At 31.2% G+C, this 21,114-nt stretch overlaps 1 protein-coding gene across 1 annotated transcript; it reads right to left on the bottom strand.

Annotated features, from left to right (window-relative positions):
- Positions 1 to 19,678: 19,678 nt before the first annotated feature.
- Positions 19,679 to 20,086, bottom strand: LOC128668451 (uncharacterized). The gene is made up of 2 exons (XM_053741517.1): positions 19,973 to 20,086; positions 19,679 to 19,894 (listed from the first exon to the last, which is right to left on the bottom strand). Exons 1-2 carry the CDS (start codon positions 20,084 to 20,086, stop codon positions 19,679 to 19,681), a joined length of 330 nt encoding a protein of 109 aa, XP_053597492.1.
- Positions 20,087 to 21,114: the final 1,028 nt, after the last annotated feature.

The following is a 21,114-nucleotide window of genomic DNA, read 5'->3' as shown; positions in this document are numbered from 1 at the left end:
GCTAGAAATCTCTAGTTTCGACGTATTTTTACCAAATTGTTTTTTTTTAACCTTTAGCTATTGCGCAAACATGAGAAATACCGCGAGACAAAAATTTTCTATATATTTGCTTTCTTTGAGGGAGAAAGTGTCAACAAGATGACGAGCAAGATGGTGAGCGATACCTTCAACAAAATTATGAGCATGACCGTTAGCTGGACGACAAGTGAGACTATCAGGAAGTTTACCGTGCTACACTAAAAGTATCTGCAATTGTATAAGAAACAGTATTGCTTTCTATTTATTCGCAATTTTATTGATGTCACACTGTTAAAAATCGGGAGTGAATTCGAAGTGCTCATGGATTTTATTTAAATCTGTATTTACTCCGTCACATGTTCAGAGTTTAAAAAAAAATCACTCCGCAAATGGCGTGAATAGGAAGTGTGTATTTTCTGTGGAGTAATTTCGGAGTGGATTTTATTTGAATCGGAATTTTCTCTGATTCGGAGTTTTTATATTAATATAAACTCACTTTCGAAGTCAATTTCACTCCAAAGAGGATTTAATCTGGATTAAGTCTGCAAGTTTTTCATAGTAACAAATATTTTGCAAAATTTCATTCAGTATGTCACGTAACGATTGAAATTAATTAGTATTAATTTAATTGTATATTTCAAATCTAATTTTAATTTTAATTTATTTCCATCTGACAAGGATGTAAAAGTAAAAGTTATACCTGAAGGAATAACTGGAAATATTTAACCACTTGATGTCTTTGGACTTATGGAATATGGAAAAATTTTGTAAAACACTTTTCTGACAGTGTTACTTTGATGGGTGATAATTTAAATTTACACTTGAGAAATAACATTATCAAATTACAGTCACTTACTCGTAATCAAATGTCATCGCCAAGATATGTCAATCTTTTTAAATATTCTTGGTTCAAAAGTGGTTATACAAGCATAAAACCAGGGGAATTTGAAAATCCAGTAAGTTTTGCGTTCGGAAATCAATGCAATACTCATTGTGATATTCCAGAATGTAAAAATATTGCGATTATACGTTGTACTTAGTGCAAAAAGTCGTTATGTCTGAAGCATTTTTTTGATCAGTATCGTAGATGTAGTACATATGAATAGCTTAATTACTTTTCTCGCACATATAATAATGATAAAGAATTGATAAATGAATCTAAAAAATGAATAAATTAAAAAAAAAAATACAATTCATTCAATCTTTCACATAACAATTGATATATACATATACATATACACAAATTATTAATCAGCAAGATATATACACATTTAGAACTACTATCTTATCATATTTTGTATACTGAACATAAAACTTAATAAACAGCTATTAATGATTAACGAACTAAATAATGTAATTATGGGATGAATATAATAAAATGACTTACTCATATAAATTTACGTTGTTTATAAAAAATATACTTTAATTTAATAAATATGAAAAACGCGAAAACCTATAGGAAACACATATATTTCAAGAACTAACGTAATCTTATTTAAAGGTAGTTTACACCTTAAATATATATATATATATATATATATATATATATATATATATATATATATGTATATATATATATATATATATATATATATATATATATATATATATATATATATATATATATATATATATATATTGTAGTGACTGGTATCTTCAATTAATATCACTTATACACTACAATGATAACACACTTATATTAGAAATAATAACACCATAATTAAATGCAGTAAAAGAAAGCAAAAAGATATATAGTTTATTGATATACAGATGTTTGCTGTTAAGATGTCAATATATGACTGACTGACTTAGTCGTGCATCTCTAAAAACAAGAAAAGAAGGCATTTGTTTTCAAGATATTCAAATATTTTTAAACATCAGTTTCACATCCGTTACACTACCTCCTTCTCAATAAATTATCGTCCCGATAAAAATTGTGTTGGGCGAATCGAACTTTATCAAAATTAAAATTATTTGCAATTTTAGTTCGATTCCGCTATGGTCCCAGCAAACCCTATCTATTACCCTACCGGGAAAAAATACCATATCAGAAAAAACAACCTTGTAGGCTAACGCAAAGATAATAGAAAAAAATAAAAAAATAGTCTATAATTTAATTGAGCTAAGAATTGATAAAAAAATAAAATATTCTGCAAAGAAGTTAATCGATACGCGTGACTCTATTTTCCTAATCAACGAATTAAAATAATAAAATTAAAAATGTAACCCTCCTCTTGAATAATGGATCTTCAATGGGAATGGGAACAGGTAAGGGATGGGAACAGAAACTCCTTCCTCTTCTCCTTTAAGGACTAGAAATGGACTCCTTCTCTTCTTCCCCAATGAAATTGGAAATATTATCTGCACATAATAAAGAAAACAAAACGAGTATCTCCAACATTGTATTAGATTTTATACTTAAACATATTTCAGCGTTACATCTTATTATTTGTCAGTTGTCAATTTATAAACTTTCATTATCGTTATCAATTTAATAATTTAGATCTTAAATGCTCATGTCCTGCCGTTTGATTCATTCAGATTACTCTCCGATATGTCATTTTGAGCTAACATACCAATGATTCTGAATAACACACGTTGCAACGAATTTCATTTTTCTTCCTAAAAGCTCCTCGGAAACTCTCCAGGGCATCTACCTATCTTCCAGAAATCGTGCACTACTTAAGAAAGATGTCGACTATGTCTACTCCGGATGGATTCTAAAGCTCCAGTTAGGTTGCTCTTAGCCATTAATGTCCTCAGAATCAAACTTTTGATCCTACTTGAGCTCACTTAGATCAAAAGAAATATCCAGTCTCTCATCAATGACTGAGGAATCTCGGGAACCCCTTTCAACGATTAATCGTTCAGAGCCCACGGCCAGACTTCCCTTCAGCTAATATACTCAAACCCAGAACATTTCCAGTCCTTATAGAATCCCGGGAATCCCTCGAACAACGTTACTACTGAGATCGTTCAGAGCCCTCTGCCAGACTTCTTTCAGAATCTCGGGAACTCATCAACAACGTCTACAGTGTGGCTATTCACGGTCCACAGCCAGACTTCTCCTAAGGACTATACCAGTCTTTAGTAAGTCGTCCGGACAAATCTTTCAATTCTATCAGTTTGAAAGAGATATCCTAGTCCTACCGATTGACTACAGAATCCCGGGAACCCTTCACAACGTCTATACTGAGATCTTTCAGGGTCCCAGTCGGACTTCTTTTTCATTTCTTTTTATTGATCACAATATGGTGCAAGACGATTTACATGTACGATTTTATATTTTCCATTGGGAATTTTTCGAATCCGATAAACTACATTATTCAGTCTATTTTCAATTTCATAAGGACCTTCCCAATTGCATTGAAGTGAGTAAAATTTTAATTATTTCCGTTAATATTGACTTTTCAACTTCCTACTAAGAAAATCGACGATTTTCAAAAATTTCGGGAAGTTTTTGTTTTCACCCCGATTTTTGAAAATCGAGTTTTCATCAGATGTCGACGTTTTGAGGTCCTAGGAAGCTATTCTGACTATTTTCAGAATGATGTCCGAGTGTGTGTATGTATGTATGTGTGTGTGTGTGTTTGTGTGTGTGTGTGTGTGTGTATGTATGTAAACTCTTCGTAACTTTTGAACTAATGAATCGATTTGGATGGTTGAGGTGGCAATCGAAAGAGCTTGTTGGCCATCAACTTTCTTGAAAATTTCAGATTATTTGATTGGATAGACTCGAAAATATTTGCGAATTACGAAAAAAAAAAATTTTTTTTTAGTTTTCTATTGATTTCTCAAAAACGACTTATACGATCGACTTAAAATTTTAATCAGCTCTAGAATTCAATAAAACGCGCCGATTGCCACATCAACTATCAAAATCGATTGATTAATTCAAAAGATATCGGCGTTTAAAAGTCAAAAAAATAACATTTTATGTTATTTTTTCCGGATAAATCATAACATAACGTACTAAAATGTGCCTGATATCATACCAACTCATCTTTTTCATGGTTTTTTTTTTGATCATATAATGTCATCGAACTTGGTTTTTAGTTTAAATCATATTATCAACAAAAAAATCGATAAAACGTAGTTTTTAATATTTTTATCGGATATTTCATATTTTATTGTTTCTTACATGAGTAAAAACTTATTTAAATCTTGATTTTGATCCCTGACATTGATTTCTGCCTCAATACACTTATTTTACTGAACATAATCAGGAACTAAATTTTAAAAACCGCTTCATCGATGATTTTCGATTCTAAAATTTTCAAACTTCAGCATAACAGGTAACTTGTTAGAACTTGAAAAGATCGTAAAAAAACAATTGCATGTGATAGCATTTTCGAGCTCGAAGAGCTCGAAAATATATCTACACTAATGTTTTCGAGCTCTTTGAGGTCGAAAACAGCGGGAAGTTTTAGGGCTGGCCAGCAGGGTCAACCGACGCCCAGATTTTTTTTTTAACAATAAGATTATCCGGTATTCAATGTTTCGATCACTATTGTTTTATATTTTTATCACGTACCTAATTACTCATACCCGCATTTTGACATAAATTAATAGAAATATTTTTACAACACTAATTTATTAATTGAAAAATTTTTTTTTTACATAGTATATCACACAAGTAAATTCAAACCTATTTAATTAATCACTGAATTAATTTAAATCATTACACGCACTTGAAATCTATACTATAAAACATATCCACAAAACATATTTAATTCATTTCCGAATTTATTCATTTTATTACGCGAACTTTAAGACTATAACACATATCCACAGAACTTACGTAATTCATTATCGAATTTATTTATATTATTACGCGTACGTTAATATTCATAAAACTTATTGAATTCATCACTAAATTTAGTTGAATTAACACACGCACTTAAGCACAAATTATTAAAAAATTTTTCACCAAACTCATTCAATTGATCACTGAATTAATTTTTTAAATTTATTATTATTTGCGTCTTTAGTAACATCAAACGAATCGCGATCGCTTTTTTTTTTTTTTAAACTTTGCCTTTCTCGTTGCATCACGATATTTTGACAGATATTTTTATTTTAGTTTAATATTTGTAAGTTTACACGGCACACGAAAGTTAGGCGCACTTATCACTTCTTCATCCCACTTCTGACACCAAATTGTAGTGACTGGTTATTGGTGTACCAATAACCAATTTAATATATAGGTGAAACCTAAAACATGCAAACCTTCTCAATAAGACAATTTGTAGATGAACTGAGAAAAATATAGATAGCCCGAATTGGGAATCGAACCCAGACCATGTCAGTATCGCGCCGAGTGCTCTACCAGTTGAGCTATCCGGCACTATACTATATTCCGTTCAATTTGATCTATAACTTATTGAGCCACACCGTCCATCGTACGGTATTACACCAATTTAATTGGTAAATTAATATCACTTATACACTACACTGATAACACACTTATATTTGAAATAATAACACCATAATTAACAGCAGTAAAAGAAAGCAAACAGATATATAGTTTATTGATATACAGATGTTCGCTGTTAAGATGCCAATATATGACTGACTGACTTAGTCGCGCATGTATAATTTTTGTATGAAAATCTTCAATTATCAATTTTTAATTATTAGTTAATAATAATTAGTCTTTGAATTTTCTGTAAAGAAAACATAATAATCGAGTTTTTTCAATGAACTATATTTTGAATATATTTATACGATTAATTAAATAACAATATGCAACTTTTCATCAATAAAAAAACAGTAGAAAAAATTCTAGTTTGAAGTTTTCATATTTCCCCTGGATATATTGCGTCCTTTCACTGGCCTTTAAAAGACAGGAGAAATATAATCAGGAGCGATACTTTTTAGTAACAAAAACAGAAGTAATGACAAATGTATTTATTGTACGCGATTAACCAAGAAAACTTAGAATCTATACACAACAAGAAGTAAGTATACAGATGAATTAAAATTTTTGGATAAATAATTTTGAAATAAAACTCACCAGGGGAGAGACTCCATTCACTCAATCTCAACTATATCCACAGAGTGTCAGTAATGAAATAAATAACAAAATGACTGCGCACCTAGTTCGAGTGGCGCTGACTACAAAGTACAAACTCAACAACGTTCGTTCAAGGTCTCCAATTCCTGCCAGTCGGTAAACATATGCCGATTTTACAGGAAAATAAACAGGCCGGCGGACGAGACGCAAAATATGGGGGACAACTTTAAACGTAATTGTTTTTAAGAAAAAAAAAATATCATGCAATTTTACTCGCTTGATTACGAGATTTTTATTTAATTTATTTCGTTGAAATGTATAATTTAAATAATCTATTTGATTTCTAAGCACTTGAAATTACTAATACATAAACAGAATCAGCCCGGGGACAAGCCAGAGGAAAGATGTTTTCTGATTTTGAGATGAAATAATGACTAAATTGAGTATAATTAAGAAATGAATTTGAGTGACCACTTACATGAGCACGAGTTTTTAGAGATAATTACTTTTTTTGTAATAAATTTTTTTTAAAAAACATGATTTTTCACCGTGGACGTCGAATTTACGTCTTAACTGATAATAACCCATATATAATATTAGAAGAACCAGCAATTAATCATTAATCACGTTGATAATTATAATAACATTACGTGCAATAATTGTTTTGTAGCCAGAGGTTATGCATGAAAATTGTCACACAAAATATTTATTATTATACTTTAAATTTATATAAAATAAATATCTTACATTAAAGATATATATTGTAGTAACTGGTAACTTATAAATTAATATTACTTATACACTACAATAATAACACACTTATATTAAAAATATGAACACCACACTTAATAGCAGTAAAAGAAAGGCAAAGAGAGATATAGTTTATTGATATACAGATGTATGCTGTTATGCTGTCAATATAAGACTGACTCTAGTCATACATCTATAAAACAAGAGAAGAAGGCATTTGTTTTCTAGTTGACAGATGATACTGAGGTGAGCGACGTCTGATAATTTCTAGATTTCTTTTTAGACAGTAAATTATGAAAAAAAAATTTTGAAAAAACTACATTTTTAGTTTTTTAGATTTTCCGAAAGTGCGTATCTTTTAAATATTTTTGTGTAAACAATTTGTTGAAAAAAAAATCCTAAAATTGTGGATCATCTGCTAACTTTAGGATCATGACTAACAGCAATTCTCTCAAATGGATGCAACGCCCCTAATAGCTACTTTAGCTTGAAATTGGCGGTAATTTGATGTTGAAATTACGTGAAATTTGCTGCCCGAATTTGCCGACAATTAGACAGCAAAAGTTGAAAAGAAAAATTTGCGGTTAATATTTTTTCAATTTAAAGGTAAGTTTTTACGAAAAAAAAAAAAAAAAATGTGGTAATGTTCATCCTTACCATTTCAGAAGGGAAACTAATTCATGCACCGTTACATTCTGACTTTAATTAAATTTAAATAAAAATTTTAGAATTTTTTTTTTTGTTTGAAGTCTTGAATTAATTATTCGCTGCGGTGGGTGAATAAACGGTTTGATACTTCTCAGAATTATAAATAAATAATAAATTGATAAATTGTTGCTTTGTTGGTGAAATTATTTCTTTTTACCGCTAGCAATGCAACGGAAATCTCTCACGATAAGAGAGTCGCCGTGGCTCGCGGATAATCTAAACAGACGACGATGCATGAGACCCAGGCCACGAAGATTCTCTCATAGGAAACCTAAGATGCAACGTTAACATTTTGATAATGTATTATACCAAGGAGCGACAGAATCAAGGCAGTCGATCATAAGATCTAGTAGAGCCAAGAACTCTGCACAAACCTGCTGGCTTGATCCTGTCATTCGGACTTTGAGGCAAAATGTGTAACCGTATTGAATTAAAATACGCATTTCTTATTTAACTTTGGGCGCTGCTACCGGCAGCCTAATACTCTCACTTGTTCTGGGCGCAGGTACCGGCAGCCTAAGCGCTTCCTTCCCGAATCCAAAATTCATGCTTCGAGGCCGATAAAGCAGGTCAGGATGTGCAGTACAGCTCGGTCGCGAGATTCGAGGTGTCATCGCGGACCTCACCTAAGGTCGTCCGAGAATTAAGTCTGAGAAAGTTCTTGTTGAGTTTTCGAGCTCATGTGATGTTGAGCTTTCGAGCTCGTGTGTTGTTGAGCCTCCGAGCTTTTCTGTTGTTGAGCCTTCGAGCTCTGGTGGTTTGATCGACCTCAAAAGAGGCATAGAAGGGATTATTTGGGGCGAGTTATGGGATTCGTAATCTTCATCATGGTAAGTCAATAAAACTTTTTTTTGCAGAAAATAAAGGAAGGTCAACAGCTGACGCACCTGGGGTCTATAGAAACCTTAATGACGTCAACCTGGTCAATTAAAAAATATTCTGTCTAATACATAGATAAGCCAGAATGTAACAGCACAAAAAATTGTCTACAAGTTTACGGTAAAAAAAATACCTAACAATTTTTCAAGTCAAATTAACAATAAATTGACATAAAATTTGCCTGAAAATTGACAACTCTTTTCTAATCAACTTTTGAAGTGAATTTGAATTCTAATTCAGGCAGTAAATTTATGTCAAATTCAATAGCAAGTTGCATACAAATTGTTGTTAAAAACGGAAAAATCCGAAGTTGACTGGAATTTGACGAAAAATTCAAGGAAACTTTTGTAAAGTAAACTTTTGCTAGAGGAAACTGTGCTATCAGGGGCGATGCTGTAGATTAAATAAAGCACGTTGATCCCTCTACAGGGAGAAAGAGTGATTAATTAAAATGTGAATAGAGGAAACAAATTTAATATCATTTACTGCATCGCTCTTTAAAATAAAGTAAGATTTTCATCACCATAATTAATTTTCATATTAAATTAAAAACAAAGATTATATTATATTTTAGGAGTATTCATACTTTTATCAAATATGTAATCATTAGTTTCTTTGAAAACATTGTTTTAGTAATATACGTAAGTTAATAATATGTTATAAATAATATACGATTTACATTTATTCCTCCAAGATATTTGAAACATTTTTTTAAGTTTAAAGAAAACATAAAGTTTTTTTTAATCATACATATCTCATTACATTATACAAAAATTATCATAACTTAAATAACAACACTATCATTTGGAATATCTAATAATAACATCATTTCAAATTTTTTAACCATAAGTGCAGTATAGATAATCAAAGGTTTCCATATTATAATAATAAATAAAAGAGATCAAGTTTTAAATAAGAATAACTATTTTATCATGACTTACTAACTATTCAAAGAATACTTTACAAAGTATTATAAAATTTTTTGTATTTATTTATTTCTTGAATTAATAATGGTTTGTAGAAATTTTTATATGTACTTTCCACAAAATAACAAAATTTTTTTTATAATATGAAAACAAAAAAAAAATCAATCACTACGTATTTTCTTTTTCATGCGGGTATTTTAATTTTAAAGAAATTCACTGTTTTTTGTACACTGAATATAATAAATAAGATTATTATATTAAATATCTCAAAAACTTCATAGTAATATTAATAATATTAATTTGCATTTGATGTATGATTATAATTATTAAATTCATCCCGCGAGACATAATAGAATATCGTAATGGTAAAAAAAAACAATAAAATAAATATAACGAAATAAATAATTAAATTACATATAGACTTTCTTTTAGTCATGTATGTACCTAAATTTCATAAACAATTTCATAGTTGAATTTATTGTGTTAATTAATAACACTTCTTTAAACAATTCAAACATATTGTTATATTATTTAAGATATGTTGATGCCTTATACATTTCTAACTATAAATTTTTTTCAAATTTCTTTACACTTAGATGTTTTAAAAAATAAAGTAAAATAATTTGATAAATAATTATTGACTGTATTAATATTTCTTTCATTATCAACATCATCCAATTCATCACAAGATATATTATTCCTTACAAACCATGAATTATTTTCTACTATTTCACTTTTATCACTAGATAAATTTTCAAAATTATGTTATTTATTCAAAAAACACAACGTATTCGTTTATTTTTTGGACCTTTACATGAATTTAAACACTTTTTTCTTTTTGACATTTTGCTATTGTATTTACAAGAACTAATTATATGTAATTACTTTAGAGCAGAATCGATAAATAATGTATAACGTATACTTTGCTGAAATTTGGCGACGGAGACGCGGAACAGCCCAATATAGCGTATGCGGTCGCCCACGCGTGATAATAAATAATAATAAATAATATTAAACGATATTAAATAATGATAAATATCGAGACCAAATTAAAATAAAATAAAAAAATTTTAAGCAATGATTAAATTATGAATAATAAATATTTGTCGTGCCTGGACCAGCTCCTTAGGCTGGGTTAGTGCACGCAGGCACCAGACCGTTTACTTAAAACGGACAAAATTTATTCAGGGGAAATTTACGAGGGAAAATCCGAGCAAGTGACTTGCGACGAAGCGGATAACACTCGAGAGAAATAAAATAAATAATGGAAAAGAAAAATAGTCAATATGATAAATAATTACATACAAATAACAAATAAGATCAGGAAGATGAAGTTAAGCAGTAGGAAAAGATCCAGGGAAATAAATATTGAACTTTCCCCGACAGCTGTTGGTTTCCACGTTTTAATTTTTATAAACAATATAAAAATTATAATTTTACACAATATTTAATTCGGTTAAATTAATAACAATAATAATACCTGGTAATTGTCAAAAAAAAATAACACTGCAATATTACAATAAATTATATAAACTGAATAGCCAAAACAAAATAAATATAATTTAATTGATAATATAAATTTTTAATATCAAATAAAAGAAACAATTATTTCACTTAAATTTTCCCAAGATAATAAATAATAATAATATTTTTATTTCATTTTCTCTCTCAGCACTTGTGAGAGGGAGAAAGATACGGAATTTATACTCACACTCAAAATAATAAATTCCTCTGTATTACAATTAATTTATAATTTCAAAATAAAAATTTCAATAATAACTTTAGACCACTGGGGCAAACAGATAAATCAAAAATAAAAGAATATATAGTTACTCAATTATTTTAAATAATAATAAATACATATAATAATGCTTAATATTTTTCTACAAATATTTCGAGTGAGAATTTTCACCCAAGTGATGATGTCAGTACTCGAGGAATTTACTCAAGTACTGTATGCGCTCTATAGATATCTATAATACAATTATATATATATGTATACCGGCAACGTTTCCCTATGTTGCACTTAAGTTATATATACATATGTATAGAGACAGAAATATCAGAATATTTTTACCAATAATATACGAAATATTTAACGATAATTACATACAATGCGAATCATGTATCATCCAGTATCAATTATTAATAAATTAATTTCCCTCACCGCGGCGACCAACAACTACCGGGGGAGGTTATCACGTGAGAAATATATGCCGTGAAAGAAATTCAAAGTACTTACTTAAAATCTCCACGACTCAACAAAATGAAATTACAGATATTAACTACTTAATTCACCCGGTGAATTGTTACCACAACAAAATCTTTACTATTAAATATCCACAACTTTAAACAAAATTACAAAATTGTTACTGATACAGCGTCCGTACGCAGTGATAGTCCGTACCTTTCTCAATTAATTACCCCAACCTTCACCTGTTGTTCGTCGCCCACCTGGCGCCACTGTCGCCCTTAATTACTATTCTAATTATTTTTTTTTTTTTTACCAGCCCTGGGCCTAGTTTTAAATTTAAAATATAAAATATAAAGACTATAACCGGGCAGCGTTGGTACGACGTGAGAGTGTGGCTCTCTCGCTGTCCTTGTTGGTTTTGGTCATTCTCTCGCTCTCTCTCGTTACAGTCCGATTGCTGAGTTCGGCTGAGTTAGGTGCTAGACCACAGGGGATGATCTCGCGCAGCAGGTGACCGTAAATTGGTCCTTTGCGCATAATTAGGTAGGGGTCATCAGAGGTTGGGACCTAAGGGAATTGAGACGGGATCGTTACTGAAGTCGAAGCGCTGACACCGACAGCCTCATTATTAGTTATTCGATTCGCTCGTTGGAAAAATTTTTATTATATTTGTTCTTTTATAAAAACTGGTTTATAAAACCAAAAAAAAAATTAAGTTAAGTGATTAGTGAGTGTCCAGCATCAAGTTCTGGTCAGACAGCAGTTCAAGTCCGACATCAACCGCCAGGATCCGGAAGAGAAGGTCCACGATGCAGCGGCGTCCAGTACCGTCGGTACGTCGAACACAATAAAACCAGATAAGAAATATAAATTTTGTATTCATATCTCTCTTCAACGCGATCTAATATAAATAATTATAAAATTATTTTCCCGTGTCCATTAAGTGACTACGCGCAGAATAAAATTTACTTTATTGGACAACTCAATTAATTTGAAAAGAATTTAATTTTATATAAAAAAGGGAATTTTGTAAATACTTGGGAATTTGGTTAAATAAAATTAATTGTATATAATAATTAAATTAAGCCTAAAAATTACTTTCATCACCAGTGTCTTTAGAATAAGTTAAATTTCAGCCGCGTGTCCGGTCAAGACGAGTCGACCCATCTCTGAGATTGTTCAGTCACGAGCTTGATTAATTTAAATCAAGCTTCGTGCATTTCCGCTCGGTTCGGGAGAAGCCGAGCTCGCTACTGACTGAAGGTCAGAATAGTGCCGAGTCACTCGCTATTTGGGCCCGGCACATACAATTTCTAACTCAGGATCGTGTCAAGACGTCCTGAGAACCCGCTACAAGCTGACCAATCACAAAATTCGTTTTATATTGGTCAGCCTATCAGAGAGCTCGCTATCAACTGCTACCTTTTGGCGCGCTTGTAAGCCAATAGGAAAATTCGTTATACGCAGCAAGGCTGCCACGTCGACACCAAGCATCTCGACGACTCAACGACGCTACCAAGATTCATTCTACAACTATCTGTCTAACCGCTTCGCTCAGAGTTTCTACAACGTGTCTTTGCTACGTGCAACCTCGTGCTTGAACCGCTTCGCTTATTAACTTGTGTGAAACTAAATCAAATCGCTACGCTAAATTATCCTCAATACTTAGACAGTACATCAAGGCTGCTATTTATTGAGAATAAATAAATTGTTCTTGTGACGATAATTAATTGTTAATTAATTATCATTGAAGTAACCGCTACTGACCACGTGTCAATTTTTATACGTGAATAAAATAACTGAGTTGCATTCGCTATCGCTTATAAATTTATCTAGTCGCATTCGCTATTGTATATATTTCTCATAATTTTAAGGTGTAAATCAGTGTAAATAAATCTATAATTTATTTTATAATAAAATCTGTGTAATTTTTTAATTGTTTAGCAAAACTCGCCTAAACCAGATCCATTAGTTTATTCGCTCATTTTACAGAGATCTGTTTCCCGCATTTTAGAACCCGCGATATAATAATTATAATTTATATTTATAATTAATAATCAATTATTTAATCGGGAAATTATTTAACTGTGGTTCGTGGCTGCTGGACACGAAGTAGCCAAGGTCACCGTTATAAGACAATCCTTAAATACCTAAATGATACATGAATAATTATTTAGTGTAGGAACTATCTATTAAGAATCTATCCTATTTTTATCTTTTCCAATACTGAAACAATAATTATTTAAAATTTATCAAATTGACGTCGGAATTATAGCCGAGGTATTGATTTACCTTTACCCGGCGGTCAAGATTTTCAACCAAACTGACATCCTTAGTCGGATGACAAGTTTAAATAAAATAATACTTTAGACAATTGTTGGGCCATAATGTTACGCTGGATTATGCATCCTAACTGTCTCAAACAATTGATTTTCATTATTTTTAAGTATTTGTTTATGATTTTGAAACAGTTGGAATGCATAATCCAGTGTAACATTATGCCCCAACATTTGTTTAACATATTATTTTATTTAAACTTGTCATTCAACTAAGGATGTCAGTTTTGGTTTGGAAAAATATTGACCGCCGGGTAAAGGTAAATCAATACCTTGGCTATATTCCCGACATCAATTCTACGATTTTAAATAATTATTATTTAATTTATGGGATAGAGTAAAAATATGTAGATAGTATGAATAAATAGTTCATATATTTAAATGATTACTCATGTATCATTCAGGTGTCCAGAAATTATCCTTATCATTAATAAGCTAAATGTCCCAATACCGGAACGACGAAGGGTATATGACTGATTTTTATCGTTTTAAAAATATTCAAATAAATTATAAACCAAAATAATTTATTACATCATATAGAATAGACATTTACCAATTGAAAAATAATCGAATTAGTTCATTTTTCTTAAATTTAATATAAAAAAAAAATTTTTTTCTATGACACCCAAAAGACCCAATACCGGAACGCTGAAATAGCCTTGTCCCAATACGTAAATTCGGTTGTCCTAATACCGGAACAGTAAATAAAATAAGTTATTTTTTGCATTTATTCATAGTGAAAATATTAATGATTATTAAATAATATTAATGTAAAACGAGTATGAATGTAGCAGACATCAGAGAACTTTAAAATTATAAATAAATAAGATAAATAATTAAAAAAATAATATTTACACAAAAGCACTATTAATTTCGAAATGTTTTGAATTTGCATTTTTTTAAATTTTATATTATTAATTATTTACTCGATTTATTAATAATTTTAAATTTGTCTGATGTCTGCTACATCACACCCATAATGTAAAATGTATTTAAAATTTTAAAATGATTGAATATTCAATGAAACTAAATATTTTGAACTAAAGAATAGAAACAAAATAAATCATTTAAGGTTATACTAAAAAAATAATTAAAAAAAAAAAAATAAAAACAAAAATTAATTTTTTATGATTTAAATTAGAGTTTATCTATACTTAATCTATTTTTTATAACAATCATATATACTGCATTAAATATTAGGGCTCCAGTAATAATTAATATTGCACTTGATTTAGCCAGTCAATAAAACTCACCGTTAATGTCTATCGATAACATTAATATGATTGGCTGTTCCGGTACTGGGCACGGGTTCATTTTGGTGTACCAATAGACGAACAGTCAAATTAATATAATAATACTATTTTTTTTCACATTTTCAATATGTTTTCTTGAATTTTATGTCATTCAAGATGCATATACAAAAAAGAGATTATTGAAAAGTAATTCTATGCATTTTCTATAAGCTTAAGACCATTGACTGATTTCTTAGCAAAACCATTAAGAGACATGAAAAAGTCATGAATCCGAGACTAATGCTCTAATTAACATTTTTTTTTTTCATATTTTAACTATTTTTTGAAATCTATTTTATAGATTATTTTTTAACTTAAAGATTAAGGTTTCTGTAAAATGAGCGAATAAACTAATGGATCTGGTTTAGGCGAGGTTACTTAAACAATTAAAAATTACACAGATTTTATTACCAAATAAATTATAGATTTATTTACACTGATTTACACCTTAAAATTATGAGAATTATATACAAGAGCGAATGCGACTAGATAATTTATACGCGATAGCGAATGCAACTCAATGATTTTAGTCACGTATAAAATTGACACGCGGTCAGTAGCGGTTAATTCAATGATAATTAATTAACAATGAATGAGTCTCTGAATGAAGTACGAATCTCTGCTCAAATATTCTCTGACATTTTCTGTGTTTAAAGTTTTTTGTGAAGTTCTCTGTGAAGTTCTCTACGGTTTTTTAAATAATTTTTTTACAAAAAATTATAAACAATTTTTAGTTTAAGTAAAGTGCATAGACATTATTTTTAGTGCAACTGACACTTATTAGTTTTAATTTTTGTGCAACTGACACTTGTTAGTTTTTAATTTTTGTGCAACTAACACTCATTATTAGTTTTTTAGTGCAAAAGACACATTTTTTTTGTGAACTATAGATAAAAAACATTATTAAAAAAAATGGCGTGATTAGTTGATGCACTTCGCGGTTTGGTGATTTCTGTTGCACAATCATACAAGGATTTACAGTTAGAGTCAGTGAATGAAGAACATTGCCAGAGGTGCTATCAGGTGTGTGTTGAGACAATTGAATATTTTAAGACTATTTTGGTGGATTCACAATCGAGTGTTCAAATTAAGAGAAGCATTCAAGCAAGTATAGTGCTTTGGTGTTGGTATGGCGATCAATTTGCTCAACTCAGCGGCTTGGCTACAGGTGGTGATTTGAGAATGCGTCATCGACTCATCAAGTGGCAAGATCTCGATAACGCTTTCTCGAACAACATTCGAACTGGATGTGTCACAAATCTGGCTCACACAGATTTGAGAGAATTTTTGAATGATTTTCGAGACTTGGTTTTTGAAAAAATCCAAGAAATGTTGGGAGATGTTGCTGGGGTGAAAATCAACGTCGAACTTGTATGTAAATTTAGAAATGAAAAATTCAATGACGTCGTTGATGAAACTAAATCTTTCAGCACTGCAAGTCGGGAAATTACATCCCCAACATCTCTCGCTGATTGGTATGCTGACCATGTCAACAAGAACTTATTAAAAAAGGTCGAAGAGTTCAATCAAAAGGACTCGGGGTAGAGATTACTTGAAATCCATAGCCTGGTTATCACAATGTTCAGATATACACCTTTACAAGCTGGAGCATCTACTTTTGTCAGACTACCCAGAGACATTCAATTCAAACGCGGTCTTAAACATCGAGAACCACGATGAGTACTGCTTTCTCTGGTGTGTTGTGGCAGCAACACACGAAGCTCACACTGGACATCCGGAGAGGACGACATCGTACCCTCATTATAGCAGCGTACTTCAGTATGAAGGTATTGATTTTCTAATTACCCCAAAAGATATTCCGAAATTTGAAACTTTAAATAATTTGTCAACCAATGTATACAGTATTGAGTCAGAATTAAACGGTTTCGGGGATGAAAAAAGTATTATTATACCATTGTATTTAAGTAAGAATTGTAAGTTTGATGTAAAAAAATCGGTATCGTTTGTTGTCTACGCAGACTTAGAATGTACACTAGAGCCTCAGGGGGATGATGATACTCAAAAACACGTTCCACACAGCATTGCATTTTATCGTCACTGTAACTATGACAATAATTTGTCAAAATTTGAAATTAATCGATCATCTGATTGCGTCAAGTGGTTTGTCAATAAACTTGAAAATTTTGCATTTGAAGTTGAGCAGTATATAAAAGTTCCGATACCTATGAAACCACTTGACAAACAGCAACAAAAGAGTCATAATCGGTCAACTATCTGTCATATTTGCGAAAAAACAATAGCCTCTAATAAAGAGAAATGCTATGATCATTGCCATTTTACGGGTAATTATCGCGGACCTGCACACATCTCATGCAATCTTAATTACCCAAAATCTCATGTAATACCTGTAGTTTTTCACAATTTATCTGGGTATGATTCTCATTTTTTAATTGAATCATTAGCAACAGTCTTTGAAGGTCAAGTTACACTATTGCCAATTAATAAAGAAAATATATCTCGTTTACAAAGTCTATTAACAATATATCCGTATCTTTACCCTTTATAGATTCATTTAGATTCATGGCATCAAGTTTAGAAAAATTAGCATCCTATCTTGATGATGACAATAAACAAATCACAAAACTTCATTACCCAGATCCGGAAAAATTCCAATTAGTGACTCGCAAGGGTATTCCCGTATAAATACATTACAAACATTGATAAGCTTAATGGCAAACAGTTGCCCGATCAAAACTCATTTTTTTCAAAATTATCCAATACTGGTATATCTGATAATAATTATTCGTTTGCTCAACTTGTCTGGAATAAATTTAACATCAGTACATTAGGTGAGTACTTTGATCTATATCTTAAGACTGATGTAGTACTCTTGGCCGATGTATTTGAAAATTTCAGGCAAAGTTGTTCAAATAATTATAACTTAGACCCGCTGCACTATTGTACAGCGCCTGGATTAGCTTTTGATGCAATGCTGAAATACACCAATGTGGAACTTGAAATGTTGACTGACCACGAAATGGAACTTTTCATTGAGGAAGGTATATGAGGTGGAGTGTTTTAGTGTACTAATAGGTATGCGAAGGCCAACAATCGGTACATGGGTAATGAATTTGATGTTAACAAACCCGAGTCATACTTGATGTATTTTGACGTCAATAATTTGTTTGGCGCGGCAATGAGTATGCCACTACCTAAAGGCTCATTTGAGTGGACAGATGAAAATGATTTAAATAATGTAAATAACTTTTTAAATACTAATAAAAATGTAGGATACATGTTAGAAGTAGACTTGCACTATCCTCAGGAGCTACATGAGCTACACAAAGATTTACCATTGTGCCCTGAGCACTTTTTACCCCCAGGTAGCAAGTCTACTAAATTTAAACAACTTTGTATGATAAAAAAAAATACATAATACATTATGAAAATTTGAAACAATGTTTAGATTTAGGAATGCAGTTGAAAAAAAATCATCGCGAACTTAAATTTGAGCAATCCCCATGGCTAAAGACATACATCGACAAGAATACAGACTGTAGGAAGGCTGCCCAAAATGAGTTTGAGATGAATTTCTTCAAACTCATGAATAACGCAGTCTTCGGTAAGACTATGGAGAATGTTAGGAAACACAAAGATGTTTAATTGGTTACAAGATGGTCTGGTCGATATGGTGCATCAGACCTTATTTGTAAACCTAACTTCCATAGTCTTACTATCTTCGACAAAGACATGGTTATAGTAGAAATGAAAACAACCCAGGTAAATTTTGATAAACCGATTTACACTGGCTTCACGATTCTAGATTTATCAAAGACATTTATCAATGACTTTCACTATAACTATGTCAAACAGAACTTGACAAACCAACAATCTAAGTTGATGTACACGGACACTGACAGTTTAATTCACCATTTTACAGTACCAGACATCTACGAAATCATGAAACGTGATATTTCAAAATTTATTACATCGGACTACCCCTCACAGAATTCGTACAATATGCCGCTTGCCAACAAAAAGGTCCCAGGTCTGATGAAAGATGAGAATAATGGAAAAATTATGACTCATTTCACCGGACTTAGGGCCAAATTATGAATACAAAATTATAAATGATGACAACACTAAAAAACGAGCAAAGGGAATCAAAGGACCGACGTTGCGAACTATCACGTTTGATGATTTCGAGAGATGTCTTCACGATTACATTAACTTGACAAAAAAACAGTACTTAATCAAAAGTTCAAAACATGACGTGACGACAGTAGCACAGCACAAAATAGCCTTAAGTTGGATAGATGACAAGCGACAACTTTTGGACAACTCAACTGATACATTGCCATTGGGATTCACATCAAATGATAATGAAAATTTTAGAGAAATTAAAAAAAGAAAACTTTTGTAAAAAAAAAAAAAAAAAAAAAAAAATTTTGTAAAAAATTAGTTTTTTAAGTATGTAAAAAAAAGTATTTAAAAATTAGTTTCAAGGATATGTGTGTAAATAAAAATGAATAAAACATTTATATACAAATAAAAAAAATTGTTTATTTTATAGATATGAGTGTATTTTATAAGTTTATTTACAGATCAGATTTTTCAATCCAGCCGTTGTGGGAGCTATCGAAGCCGAGCCACTTTACATACAATTCATTTCCGCGTATTTTTTCAATTTTCTCCACTAGATATACATCTGGATATTTGACTTTGCTGAGTTCTTCTGCATAAAATCCACCTTCAATTGGCTTATCCTGATAGTCTACAAGCTTATACGTTGTTGGATTTGTTTTCTGCACTCTCTTAATTGTAAAAATTCCAGTCGTTCAGTTGGGTGTGTAACCTTTCGCAAACACATGTTTGTACTTGCTGATTCGAACTTTATCTCCGACTTTGAATTTATTTTTTCGTGCTTGTTGCTGACTTTGAAGAGGTTTGTATATTTTTTCCAGCAGTTCTTTTTCATTAGCAGCAGTTACATCAGCAGGTTTCATTTTAATTGTCCGATGTTTAGTATTTTTTTAAGTATCCAATAAGTCTTCTAGTATATCAATCCATTGATAGGTACCACGTGCAGAGAATTCACGCTAAATTTTATTTTTAAGTGTCCTGTTAAATCGTTCACATATGGATGCCTTCAAGTTCATGAATGTCGAGTACATGTTGATGTTTTTACGTTGCATGAGTTCTTGAAATTCTTTATTATGAAATTCTTCGCCTTGGTCAACGTGCAGATTTTTTGGAGCACGTCCGAGTTGAAATATAAATTTCATTGCACTGGTGACATCACTGCCACTTTTACTCTTAATCAGTGCAGCCCAAGCATACTTTGAAAAAATATCTATGACAGTTAGCAGATATTTGTTTCCTTTGTTTACTGTTGCATAAGGAATCATTTCAACTAAGTCAGCTTGCCAAGTTTCATCAAGTGCTCGTATGTCAACATGACGACGTTGATAATTTCTGCGTGCTGGTCTGTGCAACTCATACGCTATTACTGATTTCTTGTCCTCCATTGTCGACAAAAATTCTAGCTTCCAATTCTTTTATTCTCTGTGTATTTCTACTGATTAAGTCTTTTTGTAACTTTATACGTTTTATTTTAACTTTTAGTTCTTGATTTTCTTTTTTTAATAGCTTCACAGCAGAGTCGAGTATTACCACTTGAGAGTGTAAATGTGAAATGGTCTCAGACTGATCATTCCTTATACTATCATACATTAAAGACAGCTCGTGATATACAAGATCACGTGTAAATTTTACAGGTGCTGCATCGCTATCTTCAGCAGGTTTGCCAACATGACACAGCCTCTTGCTCTCAACATCATACTGTCCGTCAACAGTTACTTGAAATCCTCGTTCATGTGATCCTGATGGTCTACTGATAACAGCACCAGTTGGTAGTGAACGTCTAAATATTGTAACGGGGTAAATTCGTATTTACCGCGTTCAAGTAAATTCAAATAAAATCTATTATGCGCACTGTCGGTCATGTGACATTACCACTTCGGGAATTCCGGGT

The sequence above is a fragment of the Microplitis demolitor genome, chromosome 8 (assembly GCF_026212275.2).
Source record: "Microplitis demolitor isolate Queensland-Clemson2020A chromosome 8, iyMicDemo2.1a, whole genome shotgun sequence".
Classification (NCBI taxonomy): domain Eukaryota; kingdom Metazoa; phylum Arthropoda; class Insecta; order Hymenoptera; family Braconidae; genus Microplitis; species Microplitis demolitor.
This window is presented reverse-complemented; position numbering and strand designations above follow the sequence as displayed.

Excerpts from the sequence above, each read along its gene's own strand:
- LOC128668451 (XM_053741517.1), bottom strand. The coding sequence starts at position 20,086 with ATGAAACCTGCTGATGTAACTGCTGCTAATGAAAAAGAACTGCTGGAA. Across the intron at positions 19,895-19,972 it reads AATTCAAAGTCGGAGATAAA|AGAGTGCAGAAAACAAATCC; the intron begins GTTCGAATCAGC and ends TTTACAATTAAG.